Consider the following 20,436-nt stretch of genomic DNA (forward strand, 5'->3'; position numbering starts at 1 on the left):
TCTTCGAACCTGCAAGCAAACCCTTCGTCGCCACTCTTCATCGCGCTATCAACATCTACATCTTCTCGGAGCAAGCAGCCCCTACCCTCTGTCAAAATATTTTTTTAAAAAAATTTAAATTTTACATGTCATTTAACCTCACACTGTCACGCAATAACATAAATTAGACACGTCATTATGTTTTGTCTAGGATGGCAGCTGCACCATTAAAAATTTGACGTCGTAACAAAAAATGATTAACTTAAACAGCTTTTTCACAAGTTGGGACCTTTTTAACTTTTTAAAAAAGATAGGACGAATTTGAAGATTTCCCCTCTTTCGAGGGACCAAAAGAGATATTAAGCCTACTAAATTATTAATTAACTATATTATATATTGAAAAAAAAATTCAACTATTTATGATTAAACTTGAATTGTATTATTTTATATTTCACTTTTAAAAAATTGATCTCTAAAATTATAATTCAATTAATTATCGGTTAACTTAAACTAATTTATTTTATACTTTTTATCTTTTAAGTTGACTATAGGTTGACTATTGCTAATTAAATCAAATTTGATCGGGACAAATTTGTATGAATTCAATCGATTTTTATCTAAAACTAACGTGTGAAATTCGACAAATTTTTGATAACCAACTCAGTTAAATTTTAGCTAGGATTCACTCGACTAATTTTCGACCATGTTGGACTTGATTGAAATCGATCAATTTTTTTATCAGGATTGTGTTGATTATTCACTATCGTTCCGATCAAATTTCATTAATTTTTAACCAGTGTTAGATAAGTCAAACTCGACCAATTAATTTGTTCATATACAGTGTTTGGTTGATATACCCGACATCGACCTAGAGTTCTTATATCACAAACTCATTATTTTCCCCTAGGCCAAATTGGTCTCCTAGAGGAAGTGAAAGTTTAGAGAGCAACAAAGCCTAATAGCACCCAACAAGTCTGAAATTTACTAGATGCAGGCTTTATGAGAAAAGTTATTGGAGAAGAAAGTGACAAAACTCATTGAAGAAGGCTATCCCGATTGTCAAAAATTGATCATGGCCACATGGATAAAAGGATCATATGTAAAACTTGAAAAAGTTAATACGGAAGATTGTATTTTACGTTGAAAAAAATATATTGTTAGATGATAAAGAATATAACCATTTATTTAGACGAAATTTAATTTTACATAAAAAATATAAAAACTAAAAACATATTTAGTTAAAACAAATACTATATTTTCTATCATTGATACTGTTTAGTGTGATGTTTTCTAATTATTACACATAAACCTTAAATACACAAAAAAGTTTTAAAATGAAAATCATTAATTTATAAATAGTTATATCCATCTTTTCAAATTCAATAACAAACACTTATTTAATAACAAGGGTAAATATGATATTTTATAAAAGATCAAATAACACTTATATATAAAACATGAAGTTCAATAAGAGGACACCTTTACACCATGATTCAAACGGTCCAATTTCCCACTCTTAAGTATTATATTTGAATAAAATAATTGCTTAACAAATTATTATAAATATTTCTCATTATGTGAAATTATGTGGATCTTTCTCTTTGGAGAATATTTATACATACTTTGACCCAAGGAAGCTACGATATTAAGCTAACTAGATGTATCCTTAGATATAAATTACACTGCCTAAATTCTATAAACTGAATATTCATTTGGTAAAAAAATAATATAGATGTTATTATTATTATTTGGTAAAAGAATTCATCAGATATATCTTCCATTTTCCATTTCCATTATCTGCAGGGGCAACTCATCTAACTTTGATTGATGTGAAGTTCGGCTTTCTCCATGGCTACTAGATGTCATTTCTTCCCTCATATAAAAACATACATGAGGTGCCCAACCTACATATTTGCAAGAAGGTCAAGAAACCAGACATGGTTAGAAATCACAAAATAGTAAAATAGTTTTTTCTAGCATAAATAAAAAAACAAAGTTCAATGATGAAACACCAGAAGAAGTATGGAGTGGACAGAAGCTGACAATTGCTCGTTTTAGAATGTTTGACAATGTAGCATATGGAGTTGTTCCAATCTAACAAAGAATGAAGCTCAAAATAGGAGAAAGAAGTATGAACTTATTGAATATGATGAAAAGACTAAAGGCTACAAGCTGTTAGATCCAATAAACAAGAAAGTGGTGGTGAGTTGTGATGTCCAAGTGGATGAATCACGTGAGTGGAACTGGAACAACTCGATGGTGGAACTACAAGTTTATTAATTTTTATAGGTCTAGTTATGTAAATTTTGAAACTGTTGATGATGAAGAAAAATAACGAGAGCCCAAAATACGAAGCTTACAAGACTTGTACGATTCTAAAAGGAGGTACACATTGTATGTCTTTTGGTATATTCCAAGAATATAAGTTTTGAGGAGGCAATGCAAGATCAGAAATGATGACTTGCAATGGATGAGGAGATTGATGCAATTAAACACAATAATAGATAGGAGTTGTCCGACCTTCCAAGAGGAGCTCATCCTATTAGGGTGAAGTGAAGTGGATATACAAGAAGAAAATGGATGCTCAAGGTAAGATAGAATGGTACAAAACTCGACTTGTTGCAAAAGGGTATAAGGAAAAGGAAGGAATTAATTATGGTGAAGGTTTGTGCCAATCACAATAATGGGGATCGTTCGATTGCTAATCTCAGTATTAGCTTAGTTCAAATAGTCAATACTACAAATGGATGTGAAGTCTTAATTTTTAAATGAGGTATACATTGAACAACCACTTGGATACATGAGAAGAGGAAAAAAGAAGGTGCTAAGAATGAATAAGACACTTTATGGGTTGAAGTAAGTTCCTTGGACATGGAACAATCAGATTGATACATACTTCAAGAAAAACGAATATGAATAGTATATGTTGTGGAATGCTTCCACCGGAGAGAGAGTGTACCTATGTGGAATGGACTCACCCTTGAGGGGGAGATGTTGGGAATTCAAGTGTAAGTCCAAGTCCCACGTTGGATAGAAATGAGAAAATACAGCAGTATATAAAAATGAAAGACCCATTAACTCATTGCCTTAAGGTTTTGAGTAAAGACTGGTGTCGATCCCTTATATAATTGGCTCAGACAGGAAACCTCCTCTCGATAGACCCAACATATGTATGAACATGTCATGTACATACAGAAGAATGGATGTAATGTGTTGTTATTTGTTGTTCTTTATGTTGATGACCTCATATTCATGGAGAATAATGATAAAATGATTCGAGTTTAAGAGCATGATGATAAAAGAATTTGAGTTTGATTAAATACTTTCTCACTTTAGAAGTCAAGCAAAGTGAGACGACATTTTTGTGTCCCAAGAAATATATGTAGAAAAGAGATTGAAAAAGTACTAGATGATAAGCTGTAATCCGGTTTTAACACCAATGAAACTGGGTACAAAGTTCACAATTGTATTCTTTGATTACTATGAGTGTAAAAAGTGAATAAGAATATTCACACAAATGACTTGTTCTCAACAAATATTACAAACACTCCAATAACATAATTATCCAAGTACCCTGTACACCTACGAGACTTACTAAATTATGGTGAATACCTACTTCTTTTCTACTCGTTCTTCATATTAATTTATGTGGAACTTTGATGAATACCCATTTGAAAACCAACAAACATTGATATCCAATAAACATCTAAATGAATTCCAAACATTAGATTTGAGAATGTGACTTTCATGAATTCAAGTGGTACATGCAAGTGCCTCATAGATATAAGAAAAATAAATTGAAATTCAAAGACGAAATAATGAAGAACAAGAATACATACCATGTGGTTGAGTAGGCAGGGGAAAGAGTAGCAAATAGCAAATTGAAGACACTACAAGTCCTGAAGCAACACCAATCAAAGGGTGTTATTTGCAGAAAATGAAGTTTAAGTAAAATCAATGGTTAATGAGTTGCATTATTATGATAACAATTGTAACTACAAAGCAACCTATGATGCCTCCAGCAAACACATCAGTCCAATGATGCCAGTAGTCATCAACTCGAGTAACTCCCACAAGAGCAGCAATAAGCAAAGGAAGCAAGACTAAGCATAGTTTCCCAATATGGCCTCTACGATCAAACACTCTAATTTTCCCTGATAAATACCATGAAAGGAAACCAAGACCAGCAAAGGACCCTGCATTTGTTGATTGAACAATTTTTTTCATAAACACTTTTATGAAGAAAGAAAACTCTTCATAAGCTAATTTTATTTTATCTTGGTTCTGATATTTTCTTTTCATTTTACTCTATTTGACCAATGTGTTTGAAATAGATATTCTACTACTTACATGAAGTATGCCCACTTGGAAAACTTTTGTATCCTTCCTTTATAACTGCCTTAATCCCAGTACAAAGAACATCACCAGTGTCTTTGTCATACGCCTGCATGACCCAATTAACAAAGCATAACTAAGCAATCAGTATCAAACAAGTTAGAGACAAGAATATTAGAAGGATTTAAGCAATCACTAACGGTGTACTTGGTTTGAGAGAAAGTTCTTGGTTTTTATTTCCTGCATTCACAAATAACTACAAAGACGCACAATGGTTTTTCTTTGTTTATAGCAAACATTGAAAACGAAAAAAATCTTATTCTCAATGTTACAATATACATATCTTTTGAAAAGGCAAAACAATGTGAGATTACTTCATAACTATTTGTGAACATGAAATGAAAACAAATGACATTTTCTCAAAAAGACCTTAAAGTTTACCAAATACTAAGAACAAGAAGGATAAGAAACACACAGGTATTTTGTCAGGGAAACACCGGTAGAAGAAGTTTGGTCGTGGTCTACCAACAGCATCTTTAATGGAATCTGTGATGACTCCGGTGATTAAGCTAGAAAACATGAGACCTACATTTTAGTAAGATACAAGTGAGTGAAGGGACAAAAGGCATAAAAGTCAAAAGTCATAAAACAAAAAGAAACTGAAAGAATACCTAATATGGCATGGTGTAAATCATAGATATCCTTTCTGGAACAGTAAAACCCAATGAAGATAAGAATGGGGAGAAAAATAGAGAGGATCTGTTACAAGAATGAATGGTGTAAGTTTACGCGATAAGATATAAACAGATGATGTATCTTCATATATAGAAAAGCTAGGACACCCTTTTGAGCATACATTTTTTTATTGATTGAGATTTATAAAAAATTACATGATTTTTGTAATTTTCAATGAACTTTAACCATAAAGATGGAGTGTACTAAAAATAACATGTTAAAGAATGTGTTTCTATATTCAACACTCCTTGTTAATGGATTATTTGCAGCAGATACGTACAGGGACAGCCCACATGGGTATGGTATCTTTTTTGAATGGGAACATAAGATTTGTCATCATATGTTCCCCAACATAGCGATGGAATGGTTCTATCAAATTCAAGAGTCCGTCAATAATAGCAAGAAGCACAAGAATCAGCCAATCATGCTTGTGAGTTAGTGCCAACTTGCTTCCTGGAGATTGAAAAGCCATTTTTTCTAAGTATGGCTGCAAAAGAAAAATGCTCCGTCACCTTTGTATTCACTTATTTTGGCAGTAATGTTCACATTTTGAATTTCATTTTACAATTATGAAAAATATTCTATCAATTTTTAATTTGATTATCTTGTGCAAAGTTGATGCCTGCTGCACTTAAATAGTCCTTTTCATGGTGATTACATTTTCTGCTTATTGTTACATTTACCTAAAAATCTAAGAAAGCATATACCAATTACAGAAAATGGCAGCATGAAGTATAAGGATACAATGTACTAAGTGCTAACATGGAGATATATTGTTCACACCAGAAAACAAATATAAATAACATAAACACATTAAAGTTCTGAATAGAATAAGAATTCAAATTCATTAAGAGGCATAACGAGGATATGTTTATACATAAATATATATATGTGTATTTATACATCCTCTGACACAATAAAGAAATATCTAAGGTATAGAAAACAGATAATTATGTCAAATATACGACACGGGTATATGATAAAAAAAAATAATGCAGCAACAATAAATCTGAAATCAGGAAATTCTTATGCACATTAAAAAGCTGAAGAAGAAAAACCATTAGAATATGAAGATCTAATAGGAAATGAAAAATGAACCTGCAGCTTTAAGCATAAATATTTGGAGAAAGAGATTCAGAAAGACGAGGACGTGCATTCTGAAAACAGCACGTCCAGTGTCCAACGTAAAAGCTATGAGTCATGAAACATCAGACTAGATATTAGAGATTGATGAATGATTTGGGGAAGAATTGCATCTTCAGATCTAAAAGATGTGTGTAAATGTTTTCATTACTTGTTAATTAGTAATCTCAATTATGTATTTGCATTTGCTTTCTCAATTTTGTGTGCTTCAAGAATTTTTAGACCAAAGGTTAAAAAGTAGTTTCTTTCGAGTTATAAAGATCGCTAACTTACATCAATTTTGTTTCTGTTATTAAGACTTTTGCATACATAAAACTAAGAATAAAATCGAAGTTCGTTATGAATTTATTTGTGTATTAATTTCTCTTAAAGTGCTGTTAATTATATTGTATACACAATTTAACATTTAAAGTACAGAAAATGTTAATTATGCTTTGGGTATCGTGAAGATAAATAAAATTAAGATTGTATATATTTTTTTCTTAGTAACGAGAACATTTTTTATAGATAAAATCATATTGGAGGTTAACATATCTAAAAATAAGAATTTGGTAATGTTATTATCTTACAATGAGAACTATATTAAATAAGAATTATTTCAAAACGGATTAAAACTAATAAAAAAAAAATAATGACCTCAATTATATTGTCATTTTCAACTTGACTCATTTAACTCAACCTAAATAGGTTAAGATTGGTTTGTTTGCAAACTAAGAATTTCAGATTTTAAAATAAAAATATATATATTTAAAAAAAATTAAAGCAATATTTTTTTAAAACACATATTATAATCTATATTTATTTGTATATAAAATATTTATTATAAGATCCCAATTTATAACATTTATACTGTAAAAGAAAATGTCTCACATTTCATAATCAAAACCAGTTAACCGATCACGGACATATAAACAAATATGTTATAGTCATCCAAAATATAATTATAATCAAATTTTTATATACAAGAGTTTCTATTTATGATAACATACAAACCTTGAACTTAAGGTTCATCAAAAAGTACACAAACAAAAGCTAGTAAAACTAAGCGTCTATGCCTCAACATCCTTTACTCCTATTTACTCCCAGCACCTACAACCGAGACTTTCTCCTTTACTCACATCAATAAAGTAATTATGGCCAAGGAGAAAATCAAATAAGAACAAACAAGATGCAAATAGGGTAAGCTAATTTTAAAGAGTTATTCATACTTTAATATAAATCACAAACATGCATTTCTAATATCAAGTCAATAATAACAAGCACAACTTAACACACACACACTCCTAACACTAGACCTAACCATCCAAATACATATATTAGTGTCGCACTATAGAGGGAACTTGTACACGTGCGGTGAAACAACATACACTACTGCAAAAAATGTTTTTGGTGGTCTGTTATTTTCGACATTCCACGTCCAATCTAGATCTGACGTTTTATTGGGAGATGTCAATTTTGACGTTGGATCCCCTTCTTAGACGTCAATTATGACGTCCCCCCTAAACCGACGTCCATTTTTTCTTAAAAAAATATAATTTTTTTACAATATTACCACACCTGAAGTACAGAAAAACGATTCTAGCACATCATAAAACTATATATACTATAAGTTTCACGCAATGGAGAATGACCACTCAATGCCGCCACCGACATCCGTCAACTCGTGCAAAAAGCTACATCATAAGCCAAAATTAATTGGTGTAAAAAAAATTTAATTAGTGCAAATGAAATTTAATCGGTGAAACTAAAGTTAATCGGTGCAAAATAAACTAACTTGAAGAAAATCAATCAAACATACCTTGCAGCAGCAATGACGAAGCGAACGAAATGAAAACCCAAACGAAAACGCAAAAGAAAGTGAGGCTCGCGTTCTGCGTTTTTTGGGGGTTTAAAAGGGCATTTGACGTTAGCCCCCTCCACCACCGACACCTAATTGCTAAAAAAAATCCATTTTGGCGCTACTTTGGGCTATTTTCGCAACTTATTGATGTCCGAGGAAGGGGATCCGACGTTTAATGTGTATTAGACGTCGACCCCTTCTATGTGCCACGCTTAATGTCTGAAAAAGTGTCCTTTCAAATATGATTTTGTAGACGTCAAGTAAGGGGGGACCGACATCTATGTCGTAAAAAAATTAATATTGGCGCTTAAAATGAGATATTTTCGGATATTTTTAATGTCTGTGGAGGAGGGAGTCGACGTCTAATTCCAAAAGATTAATATTGGCACTTAAAATGAGATATTTTCGGACATTTTTGATGTTTGGGAAAGGGGGAGCTGACGTCTAATTCGAATTAGACGTCGGGGAGCTGTAGCCAATGTCTAAAGGCAATGAAATAGTGACTTTTCAGTTCTATATGTAGACCATTTGACATCTGATCCTGGGGGAGTCGACGTCTATACCTTATTTGACGTCGGCCCCACTTTTACCGACTTCTATAGTCACATTTTATTTATAAAATTGTCACCGATCATTTTTTATGTTGGATTTTTTTTTCGTTAGACCTTAAACGTGTGACATTAAATGTTATTTTTGCACTATCCAAATCTTCACACAAGGTTAGTCCGTCAAACACCTATGGTCAATCTGACCCTAGGCTAAGGACCATATGCTACTCCTCACCAATAATCATCCCACTCTACTTGAGTTCGAATATCTATTGGAGTAAAAAAACATTCTCTCATTTCAAAGCTCCTACCCCAATATATTACACAAAAACATCCATAAGGGTCTTTCCTATGGAACCCCTTTTTACATGCTTAACAATCATATGAGAGAAAAGAACACCAAACTCCTCATAATCATATATCATACATAATCATATAGATAGTCTTGTTTCCAATGCATATATATTATAAATCAATTCATACTTCACAATAAGTATTATAAATTAATCATTCAAACAATCACATATATTAAACACATCTTAAGAAGTACGTAAAAACTTAGTTGAAAATTATGATATTTTCGTTCAACCGCCAAATATGTTTGCTTAGCTAAAAGTGTGTGCCAACCCATTCACTCAGCCACCATGGCTAGCTTTGCGAATACAGAAATAGTGAGTTTTGCTCGCTCAGCATCTACACTCGCTCAACTAGATATAGTTTTGCTAGCTCAGCGGATACACTCGTTCAACGAGACTGCATAATTCTACAGCACTAAAACTATAGAAATTGCATCCTTACACTTCTAGTGAGCTATTCTAAACACTTTTACCAACTTTTAACACTCCTAGATTTGATTCTAAACTATCATGGACCTAAATTAAATGTGTATAAGCCAACTTAAACTAGTTTTCAAGTGTTTCACAACAATATTTCAACTTAAAACAACTAAAACCTCACCTTAGAGACCAAAATTGAATTTTACAAGTTTTAGTTCATATTTAAGCTACTTAGGGGCCTAAACAAGTCCAAAATGACTCAACTTTAAACCCTAACTTCTCTAATAGGCCATAGACCTACTATTTCTAAAATTCACTACTCTAAACCTCTAAAATACACTTAAAGATCATTCAAAACATAACCAAGTGTCTACTACTCCATTCTAAAACAAAATTTATCAATTCACAACTCAAACAAGTTCCAATTAACCATACAACAGAACCTAACTCATCATTTTTCCACTTAGACTAATATTTCTCAAATTCACCTGTTAAACCCCCTATTTTAAACCAAACTCGACCAGTAAATCATCTTAATACTTCCTTCTCATCATTTCACTCAAATGAACATCACCAACATTCAAAACCACAAAATTTCATAACCAACTCAATTCAAACAAAATCATTATAGTCCAAGAACATCCATTAAAGTATCAAACATCCAAAAGCTAATTACAAACATGCAAAATCACAATTTCTACTAAAATAGATATTCCTATTTACAACCAAGCCAACAAAATCTATAACCAATCTTAAATCATACCCATTATATAGAAATAAAATCAGCACAAAGTTACTAGCTTTCATTACCTTAAAGAGAACTACTAAGTTCTAAGAACACACCACAATTGCTTCAAGTACAAGGAACTCTAAAATGGTATGCAAACCACATAATTTAATCCAAATCAACTATTACGACCAATGATCCTAGAAGAACAATAAAGAGCTCTAGAATTTCACATGCGATCAGAAATTTTGTTCACATGCGAGAAAGAACCTAGATTAGAAAAGGAGTAAAAATGAACTTACTCTTTTTATAAAACTGATCAAATGAACTAGTAGGTATCACCACCGTGATCTCTTAGACACTTTCTGGTCATCAAGAGATGACTCAGGTGTTAGAATATTTAGAGAGAATGAAAAGGAAATCTAGAAAAGGAATTTAGAGTGATGGTATGTATTTTAAGAAATGAAACGTATTTATGAAATTCTATTTACATTATTAAATTATTTGAATATTAAAATATTCGGTTTCATTATTTTAAAACACATGTCACTTTTAATACTCCATTTTATAGATTATCACACTTATACTTAAAATTTCAATTTAAATTCAACAATGTTGCTTTAATTTATTATTTTTATTTTACTTTTAGGCCCTGTTCTTTTGAGTGGATTTGAGGGAATGGATTTGAGGGAATGGATTTGAGGGAGTGAATTTGAGGGGATTTGAAGATAAATTTTTTTGTCGTTTATTTGAGTGAATTTTGAGGTAAATGAGAGTGAATTTGGAAATAAAATTTGTGAGAATTAATATAGAATTGTATTGACGTGACAAATTAAAAAAATTTATTTCCAAATTCACTTTCATTTACCTCCAAATTTACTCAAATAAACGACAAAAAAATTTATTTTCAAATCCTCTCAAATCCCCTTAAATCCACTCCCTTAAATCCACTCAAAAGAACAGGCCCAATATTGTTCTCACATTTCTAAAAATAAATCAAAAATAAACTCTGACCCAATTTACACCAAGTCAAATAAAAAACACGTTACCACCCATTTAGAAAATGGATTAACCAATATAAATTTTTTGAATAACCCATTCGATAACTCTAAATACTATCAACATTATAGTGTCACGATTTATCATAGGTCAGTCTTAACCATAACTCTCAACTATAATCAAATTATTACAAGCTCACAGCTACTGAATTTTACACGTCAATTAGAATAGGATCTTTCTTCACAAGTTCTTTTAACAATAGAAGGACAAAACTATCTAAGTGTAATAATTCCATTTGTTTTCTTTTACCTTTTCTTATAAAATAATCGTTTTCCCTCCTTTTTACGTTTCAGTCTCTGTTCTCAGTTTTTTAACAGAGTTAAAAGGAAACTGATAAATAAAGATTAAAATATAAAAAAAAGTTGAATAAAGGATAGAAGTATATAAAAAATAATAATATAGTAACTAGAAAAATTACGCAGATATAGAAACTATATACTAAATTGAACCTTTAAATGTATAGTGGACCTTAATGAGCCTCGCCCACCATCAGCTATTATCCAACACAGATTTTTTATTTTTCCTTCTTTTTACACACCCCAATACAGATGAATAAAGACACAAAATCAGAAAAAACAGTAATATAAACTAATAAAAACAACAACAAAAGCATGAGCATATCTGTTCCGATGTCCTGTACTTTCATACCATAATGAATAACCATGGGTCTCAGGCTAGTCCACACCACTGACACCACATATTAAACAAAGAAAAATGTTTTTTCTCCTACGTTTGATAATCACTTTTAAAAGTATTTTAGTCTTTAAAAAAATAACTTTTATAGTTCTAAAACGATAGAATTGAAAAATAAATAATAAATATAAAATATGTATAAAAATTTGTAGATATTAAATAATAGTGTCCTTAAATAAATAACTGCTGCCTTCCCCACTTCACTCAGCACCTACTCTCACCAATCACCATTCATACCCAGATACTATAGTCCCTAATATCTTTTAAACTAAACCAAAAAATTGAACTAAACATCAAACCAAGAGTTTGAAAGTTGAAACCCCCCACGAAAGTTGCCACTCACAGTGACCAAGATTGCATTTTTACTCCTATTCCAGACCCACCCAAATGCCTCCCATTTCTTGCCTCCTTCTACTCACCTTCCTCATCACCACTTCCACCTTGGGCTGTGTGGTTGGAGCTGTTGGGGTGAACTGGGGCACCATGGCTTCTCACCCCCTTCCACCCGTCAAGGTGGTGAAGCTCTTGAAGTCCAACAACATCAATAAAGTTAAGCTCTTTGATGCCAACTCTGATGTTCTTCAGTCTCTTTCTGGTTCCAACATTGCTGTTACTGTGGGCATTCCCAACGCTATGCTAAGAAGCTTGAACTCTTCCAAGAAAGCGGCGGATAGTTGGGTCCATGATAACGTTACCCGCTACATGCCTAATGGGGGCAGTGTAACTCGAATTGAGTGAGTCAAATTATTTCTTTGGTTCTTTTTGTTGCCCTTTTCGTACTGGTGTTTTGTTGTGTTTTTCTTCTTATTTTTGTTTTATATTTTTCATTTTGTTAAGTAATTTAATTCTAAATGCTCTGTACTTTTTAATTGATTGATGATCATGGACATTCTAAAGGGGAGGTTTCGATTCCGTGTTTGTTATTGTGCCCATTTGATAGGTTCAGTGGTAAATTTTATACTAGGAGAAATAAATAAAGGAGGCAGTTTGTAACCTTGTAAAATAGACTATTATAATAGTCTGTGTTTAGGCTGTTGTTAGTTAGTTTTTGGAGTTTAGGAGGAAAAGGGTTGGGAGAGTTAAGGTCCTCTGAAAGATGTGTTTTGAGACATCTTGTGTTGTATCCCTGCCACATTGGCAGAACAGCTGAGTTCATAATAAAAGCATCCAAGAACCTGTCTTGGATCTTTCTGTATCTGCTGGGTGTCCTATCACCATTGATGAGACATTCTGAAGAGTGAAATAACATCAGTGTCTGGATAAGATAGGTTTTTATATTATAGAACGATTCCACAGGTGTCATGCTGCATGTTTTTATTTATAAACATACGAGGATTGTTATAAGCTCATAGCATAGAGGAAATGGAAATAAGTAACTAGAGAATGCAAGAATCTGTACTTGGACCATTGGGACTGTATACCAGGAGGAAACCAGGATAATACCAATTTTCTTGAATTTACTGCTTTTGTTAATGCCAATTTTTTGGTTCACTATATATTTGACCTTCACTTCCTGATATATTTCCACTTCAAGTATACTCGGATCCTAGAAGCAAATTGTCAAAGTTGTCTTGGTAGGTAGTCCATTCAAGCAAATAATAACAGGTGAATAACTATGATATGTTGCACTGCTTTGTTTATGCAGAAGACAGTGCAGCAGTTAGTGTTGTGCACAAAAAAATTGCATGTTATTTTAACCTCAGAAGATACTCCCTGAGTGTGGGATTTTGACAATAGCGCTTGTTTGGTAGAGGGAGAGAAGTAGGTGGGTAAAAAAGAAAAAAAAAAGGGAAATAGGTAAGAAATGGAGTATGTTTGAATTAAGAGAAATAAAGTGCAAACAAAATTGTATGATTGTTGGTTTGAGAGAAAAGAAAAAAAGAGAAATATGTTTTGAATAAAAATACCTTGTTACTCTTCCAACAATGCCTATTTTTTTCAAAACAATAGTAATATTTTTTTTCTTTTTAAAAATTAACACAGATCGTACTTCTAACATAACGCTTGCACATAGTTGATTATGCTTGCAAATATAATCTGTCATGTTTGATAACACAACAGATTATGCTTATGGTTGTAGGCATAGTCCATTATGCTAATCAATTATGCCAATAAACACAATCAGTTTTCACGCAAGGACATCACTGGATTGAATGTTGGAATAGTCATTTTGCCAGTTGCACAAGTAGCATATGAAAGTAAGATGGTATAATAAATGCACAATCATAATTTTGTCTCATTTCCGTGCATCCGAGAGAGTAATTTATTTTGTGTGGGGTCCACATGTTTTCCAAATTATTTTTTCGTTTCATTTCTTTTCTACCAAATAATGCTCTTTCTCTTCATTTTTTGCGTCATTTCTCATTTAACAACACAGTGCAAGGGTTTGTTTTTTTTGAAAAACATTACTGTTTTCTCAGTATTGCATGCAAGGAGAATGAAAAGCTAGTTTACAAACTTGCCTGTATAACGGTGCTGCATCCCTGAGAATGCTAATGCTGTAGATATCTAGTTCCTACTATGCCTTAATAATGTACAAATACATTAATTTGAATAAAATTTTAATAAGTACCTATTGAAGAGTAAACAAAATGAAAATAGTTCTTATATGGAAGTTAAATTAACTCATTTATCTCAACTTTTTCTTAAGTTCCCTCACAGAAGTTGAACTGAATCCAATTGTCCTCCATGGTTTTTTGTAACACTTGTTGTAATGGGTTTTGATTTCCAATTGTTCTTCAAGCTTTTAGGCTCTGCTTTGTTTCTGAGAAGGCAATTCAAGATCACCTTCTATTATATACGGCTCTTGCCCTGTAGTTGTAGAAGAAACATATTCTCCCTTCCATTGGTCACAGTAATATTAGTGGAATGTTTTAGAAGGTAAAATATAATCACATAATAGAATGCTCACCACTTGATAACAGAACCGATGCAGTTAAAAAAAGCCCCATTCTTGTTCTAGGGAACAATGTATTTTATGAAATTCACTTTTGGGGAAGATGGAATAACAATCTTGTCTCATGTTATCTTGGTTAGGATTTAATCAGCTAACAGAAATGGGAACTAGCTACTAAAGAAATTCATCTAGGAGGTATGCTTTAGCAGGAAGGTAGGTAGGGCCACTAAGCTGCAATGTTGGACCTATTTTTTTGAATTGCAACTCAAAGTTCAAATAAAATGAGTTATGCATGTGGTTCCCTCTTCGTATGGCTCTAAATATGACTTTTGCAGATATGTTGCAGTTGGTGATGAGCCTTTTCATAAAAGCTACGGTGAACAATTTCATCCCTTCTTAATTGGAGCTGCTATGAACATTCAAGCAGCTCTAAAGAAAGCAAAATTGGACAGCAAAGTGAAAGTTGTAGTTCCCTGCAGCTTTGACAGTTTTGAGACAGGATTTAACACGTCCTCAGAAGTGCATTTCAGGCCTGATGTCAACAAAACCATGACTGAGCTCCTCATGTTTCTTGGTAAACTAGGATCACCTTTCTTTGTGACCATTTCTCCGTTCATAACCCACCTTGAAACCAAAAACATTTCACTGGATTTTTCCCTCTTCAGAGAAACTGCACGCCCTCATAATTTTAGCCATAAAACATACAAAAACAGCTTTGATTTGAGCTATGATACAGTGGTTACTGCATTATCATCAGCAGGATATCCTAATATGGACATTGTTGTGGCAAAGATTGGCTGGCCAACCGATGGGGCTGCCAATGCAAGCTCAAACCTTGCTGAAACGTTCATTAAACGGCTCATAAACCACCTTCGTAGTAACTTGGGCACCCCACTTAGGCCACATAAGCCCCCTCTTGAAACATACATTTTGAGCCTTCTTGATGAAGATCAAAGGAGCATTGCTTCTGGAAACTTTGAAAGGCATTGGGGTTTGTTCACTTTCGATGGCCAAGCAAAGTACCATGTGGATCTTGGCCAAGGTTCAAGCAGCCTAGTGAATGCTCAAAATGTTGAGTATCTCTCTTCCAAGTGGTGTGTTGTGAACAATAATAAAGACCTGTCAAATGCAACTGCCAGTGCTTTAGAGGCTTGTGCAAATGCTGATTGCACTGCACTGTCTCCTGGTGGATCTTGCTTCAATATCAGTTGGCCTAGTAACATATCATATGCTTTTAATAGTTACTATCAGCAGCATGATCAGAGAGCTGAAAGCTGTGACTTTGCAGGTCTAGGTTTGATCACAACTGTTGATCCATCCATGGATCATTGCAGGTTTCCTATTGAGATTCGCATCTCTCATGCAGAATTTCACAGGCTGTGTAATTTCCAGTGGTTGATTTTGCTTCTTACAACCCTCTTGGCTGCAGCTTTTGTTGTTTGACATGGGTAAAAAAGAGGATCATTTTTGCATCCCTGCCTGCTGTAATTTTGTTGCAGATGTATATTGTTGAATCGAAAATGGTTAGCACATTTTCTTTAATTTACACATGCAGGTCAAATCTGAAGGATGCCACTTTTCTCTTTTACTCATTGCATACATTTCTTCTGATTAATCAATTTCATGTAGCTGATATGAGATTACCGTGTCCAGAAAGTGAGTGAAAGAATTATCACAAATCTTCATGATTTACAATGCATATGCAATTATGTTCTAACGCATACAAAACTTGGAAGCAGCAGGGACAAGGTGTCCATGATCACTATGCATAAAGGTGGGAGATGTTGTTGATTCAATTCTTCCCATTAATAAGAAAATCTAACAACACATAATCTGGGGAAGTGTTTGATCTTATGTTACAAGATAGAATTAATAAGAAGCTTGACTAGGAAGGGATGACTTAATGTTGACTTTAAATTGAATTGATTTTAAAATGGTGTTATTCGTGTATGGTTGTTTTTATTTTAAAGGCAGCTGATATTGGAATTTTGTGAGATTGATATTTCAAATAAAAAATCGTAATAGATCTAGAATAACTTCTTTTATGTGAAAAAATATTTAAATAAACAATATTTTAACGTGATTTATGAAAATCTAACATGAAAGCAAACACGTTGGCTTTTGGAAAATTCTCTCCACTCCTTGTTAGGTTTAATTCTCATATTAACGAATATAATTAGTATTTTAAGTTCCAAAAATATATAATGTACTTTCCTAACGTATTTTTATCTTTCTAATTAATTACTCATTTATTTTTACTATACAATACTTTATTTAACGATTGTCATAATCTTAAAAATACAAAGGATAATTTTAAAAAATATGTATACTGATTATTAGTTTTGCAAAAAGAAAAAAATAATTTAAAATACTTTATTTTCCTAAATGGTCTTGTAAATAATTGTTAAGATAACGTGGGCCGATGCCTTGTGAAAGAGGTTTAAGGCCTTCAGTGCTTGGCCCATTTGATTTCACAGTGCTTTCTTTACATCACTTCACAAACTCGTTGCCAAAAATCTCACTGATTTTTCGTCTTTCGCGGTCCCAACGAACCCTAGATCGGATCATGTCTGGAGCATACGGTCAAGACGGCGGCGGCTCTGCGCCACCGTCATATGGAGCCAGCGGCGGATACGGTTCCGGTGGTGGCAGTTATGGAGGCGGAACCTATGGAGGGGGCGGTGCCAGTGGAGGATATGGTGGTACGGAAGGCGGTGGAGGTTACGGAGCGAAAAGCAGCGGAAACGACGGCGGATACGGTGGTAACGATGGCGGGGGTTATGGAGGAAGGAGCGGCTACGGTGGAAACGATGGCGGAGGCTATGGAGGAAGAGGCGGTGGTCAAGGTGGCCGGGGAGGTGGAGGGTTCGGTGGTGGATATGGCGGTCGAGGTTCACTTTTGCTGCTTTTTATATCGTTCTAACTGTGAATTTATTTTTGCCCTATCGTGTTCATATGTGATGCGAAATTCTGCAGGTGGAGGTGGCGGTGGCGGTGGCGGTGGTGGATATCAAGGCGGTGATCGCGGGGGTCGTGGCGGCGGTCGCGGCGGAGGCGGCCGTGGCGGCAGCGGCAGAGATGGAGACTGGCGTTGCCCTAACCAAAGGTATTTGGTTTCTTACTGTTTAAATTTTGCTCTTGAAACCGATTCTCTTTTTAAATTAGATATAAAACTGTGAGAATTGACTGCTTTTGATTTCTTTGTTTGGTCATTTGATTCGGAATTGCTATTATGTGTAGTTGTGGGAATTTGAACTTTGCGAGAAGGGTTGAATGTAACAAATGCGGTGCTCCTTGTCCTAATCCGAATAGTTCCAATGAACGAGGTGGAAGTGGCGGAAGTGGTGGCGGTGGGGGTGGCTTTAGTAGAGGCGGAGGTGGCGGTGGGGGATATGGTAACACTCGAGGGGGAAGATCGGGGAATTATGATGGAGGGAGAGGTAATGACTATAACAGTGGAGGGGGTCGATCTGGTAACTATGATGGTGGAAGGGGTAATGACTATAATAGTGGAAGGGGTGGTAGTAATGATGGTAGAGGTGGTTCGTATAGAGGTAATCAAGGTAGAGAAGATGGTAGCTACGGTCAAGTTCCCGCTCCTAATGCCCAATCTTATGGTGGTGCTGGTGGAAGCTTCCCACCCTCTTACAATTCTTATGGTGGGAATGCAAGTTATGGAACTGATGCAGTTCCTCCACCTTCGAGTTATACTGGCGGACCTAATTCCTATCCTCCATCATATGGGGGTAATGCCGGTGGTTATGGGGGAGATAATCAAGGGAATGGGCGGAGTGGTGGTAGATCTGGGCCTCCGTCTGGGTATGACAATAGTCATGGTGCTGGTAATCGAGGTGGATTTAGTGGGTCTCCTGCCGAGCCCCCAGCTGCAGTAAAGCAGTGTGATGAGAATTGTGATGACAGCTGCGACAACTCTAGAATATACATCTCAAACCTTCCACCAGATGTGTCAATTGAAGAATTGAGGGAACTTTTTGGAGGCATTGGACAAGTAATATTATGATCTTTTTACTTTAGAGTTTTTCACAAGCTTTAGCTTTAATGAGTCATATTGCGAGTTTTGGTTGATGAATCTTATATATAATTAAATGGAATGCTACTTTCAGTGTAGACTCGTGTCTTTTTGATGCGTAAGCATATTGTTGAGTTATATTAGCAATAATGTTTTATACAAGAAATATTTCCTATCTTGTGAATAAGATTATTTTTCCTGACTATTCCTTGAAAGAGGCTTAATGTGTCAGTAATTTTGTCGCATGTTTTAACTATATAGGTTGGAAGGATAAAGCAGAAGAGGGGCTACAAAGATCAGTGGCCTTGGAACATTAAGATTTACACAGATGAGAATGGAAATAACAAGGGAGATGCTTGTCTTGCTTATGAAGACCCTTCTGCAGCACATTCAGCTGGCGGTTTTTACAATAGTACTTAATTGAACAATTTCATCATTTCTATCTTTACGTCTAGGTTATATATATATATATATATATATATATATATATATATATATATATATATATATATTTATGAACACACACGCACACGGTGTTTCACGTGTAAACATACACTAATAATGAATATTTCATTTCAGATTATGATTTGAGGGGTTACAAAATCAGTGTTGCAATGGCAGAAAAATCTGCTCCAAGAGCTGCACCTGCTTATAACCAAGGGTATGCATTACAGACTGAACTATTTTGGACTTCTATAAGAGTATTTGTCAATTATTTGCTATGTAAATTGTTTTGTTGATAAATTATTTTGGGAACTGTTCTGTAAATTTAGCAATTATGTGCTATTTATATTTTATTACACAACTGATCACTGTGTTTGTTTCTTTTTTCAAAAATTTATTTTTCTTCTGAAACTGAATATTCTGTAATTAATTGTTGTTCTATAGGGGCAATAGGGGTGGCTATGGTGGAGATAGACGCCGAGACAACTATAGAGATGGAGGTGGCTCTGGGCCTGATAGGCGTGATCATTATGGAAATCGTTCTCGTCCGTACTAGGAGCTTGGACATTGAACGTTTTATGTACTATGAATTGTGGGCTGAGGGTTTAATTATTTCAGTTGGCTGGTTTCTTGAACTGGAAGCAAAGAGGTAGGTTGTTCACTTACTTTGAGCAATACCTCTTCCGCTCCTTTTTTGTTTCAATTGTCTAGATGGTGGGTTTTGAATTTAGCCAGGGATTAATTTAATCATGTGAATGTTTTTATAGAGGCAAGTGGATAGTCTCCCAATTGCTTGCTGCTAAGGTAGGTGTTGAATATTTCAGGTGAGTGCAGCTTTCACGTAAAAATGTGCCTAATACTTGCTTGGAAATTCCTTGTGTCATAATGTGGATAAATGCTTGCAGTTCTGGCTCATCCCATGTGGCATCTGTGGTACAAGCGGGTGTTGGCATTAATTAATAGAATGTTTTTATGTTAGTCATTGTTCCATAAATCAATAAATCTTAATTTACAATGTTTCAAGTTTCAAGTAAAAATGGTTGTTTGTAAGGAATGAATTAAATTGTGCTGACATTTTACTTTAAATTGAAGCCTTTTGTAATCAAATCTATCATGAGTTATTCTATCGTAGTCTGTTTGATCTTTTGAGGCTTTATGAAGTCTTGTATTTTTCGTTGTTTACATGCAACTTTTCAGGAGTTTTTATTTAACTGTTTTAATTGACATCCAA

At 34.1% G+C, this 20,436-nt stretch overlaps 3 protein-coding genes across 6 annotated transcripts; 2 read left to right on the forward strand and 1 right to left on the reverse strand.

The window, feature by feature from the left end:
• Window positions 1-1,513: 1,513 nt before the first annotated feature.
• LOC124839169 (putative lipid phosphate phosphatase 4) lies at window positions 1,514-5,524 on the reverse strand. The gene is made up of 7 exons (XM_088116782.1): window positions 5,330-5,524; window positions 4,986-5,073; window positions 4,790-4,899; window positions 4,330-4,423; window positions 3,987-4,175; window positions 3,819-3,878; window positions 1,514-1,883 (listed from the first exon to the last, which is right to left on the reverse strand). Exons 1-7 carry the CDS (start codon window positions 5,519-5,521, stop codon window positions 1,744-1,746), a joined length of 873 nt encoding a protein of 290 aa, XP_087972908.1. The 5' UTR covers window positions 5,522-5,524; the 3' UTR covers window positions 1,514-1,743.
• Window positions 5,525-12,048: 6,524 nt separating this feature from the next.
• On the forward strand, window positions 12,049-16,319 carry LOC124839175 (O-Glycosyl hydrolases family 17 protein). The gene is made up of 2 exons (XM_047314917.2): window positions 12,049-12,569; window positions 15,067-16,319. Exons 1-2 carry the CDS (start codon window positions 12,223-12,225, stop codon window positions 16,172-16,174), a joined length of 1,455 nt encoding a protein of 484 aa, XP_047170873.1. The 5' UTR covers window positions 12,049-12,222; the 3' UTR covers window positions 16,175-16,319.
• An 819-nt stretch (window positions 16,320-17,138) lies between these two features.
• On the forward strand, window positions 17,139-20,183 carry LOC124839164 (transcription initiation factor TFIID subunit 15b). Of its 4 annotated transcripts, none has more exons than XR_007028910.2 (7): window positions 17,139-17,622; window positions 17,708-17,837; window positions 17,972-18,740; window positions 19,023-19,173; window positions 19,341-19,422; window positions 19,650-19,854; window positions 19,973-20,183. XR_007028910.2 is itself a non-coding variant. In XM_047314901.2 (6 exons), exons 1-6 carry the CDS (start codon window positions 17,154-17,156, stop codon window positions 19,759-19,761), a joined length of 1,713 nt encoding a protein of 570 aa, XP_047170857.2. In that variant the 5' UTR covers window positions 17,139-17,153; the 3' UTR covers window positions 19,762-20,183. The 4 variants fall into 4 exon arrangements, 2 of the variants coding, with proteins under 2 accessions (XP_047170857.2, XP_047170858.2); XR_015786634.1 differs by having other exon boundaries at window positions 20,030-20,183; XM_047314901.2 differs by having other exon boundaries at window positions 19,650-20,183.
• Window positions 20,184-20,436: the final 253 nt, after the last annotated feature.

This window comes from Vigna umbellata, chromosome 5, assembly GCF_029865625.1.
Source record: "Vigna umbellata cultivar VRB3 chromosome 5, Vumbellata_1.0, whole genome shotgun sequence".
In the NCBI taxonomy this organism is placed as follows: domain Eukaryota; kingdom Viridiplantae; phylum Streptophyta; class Magnoliopsida; order Fabales; family Fabaceae; genus Vigna; species Vigna umbellata.

Bases quoted from the DNA above. Each gene is read 5' to 3' on its own strand.
- LOC124839169 (XM_088116782.1), bottom strand. From the start codon at position 5,521: ATGGCTTTTCAATCTCCAGGAAGCAAGTTGGCACTAACTCACAAGCAT. The intron at 4,900-4,985 runs GTATTCTTTCAG...ACTAAAATGTAG, and splicing joins TTTACACCATGCCATATTAG to GTCTCATGTTTTCTAGCTTA. The intron at 4,176-4,329 runs GTAAGTAGTAGA...CAACAAATGCAG, and splicing joins TCCAAGTGGGCATACTTCAT to GGTCCTTTGCTGGTCTTGGT.
- LOC124839175 (XM_047314917.2), top strand. From the start codon at position 12,223: ATGCCTCCCATTTCTTGCCTCCTTCTACTCACCTTCCTCATCACCACT. The intron at 12,570-15,066 runs GTGAGTCAAATT...TGACTTTTGCAG, and splicing joins GGCAGTGTAACTCGAATTGA to ATATGTTGCAGTTGGTGATG.
- LOC124839164 (XM_047314901.2), top strand. From the start codon at position 17,154: ATGCCTTGTGAAAGAGGTTTAAGGCCTTCAGTGCTTGGCCCATTTGAT. The intron at 19,174-19,340 runs GTACTTAATTGA...ATTTCATTTCAG, and splicing joins AGCTGGCGGTTTTTACAATA to ATTATGATTTGAGGGGTTAC. The intron at 19,423-19,649 runs GTATGCATTACA...GTTGTTCTATAG, and splicing joins GCACCTGCTTATAACCAAGG to GGGCAATAGGGGTGGCTATG.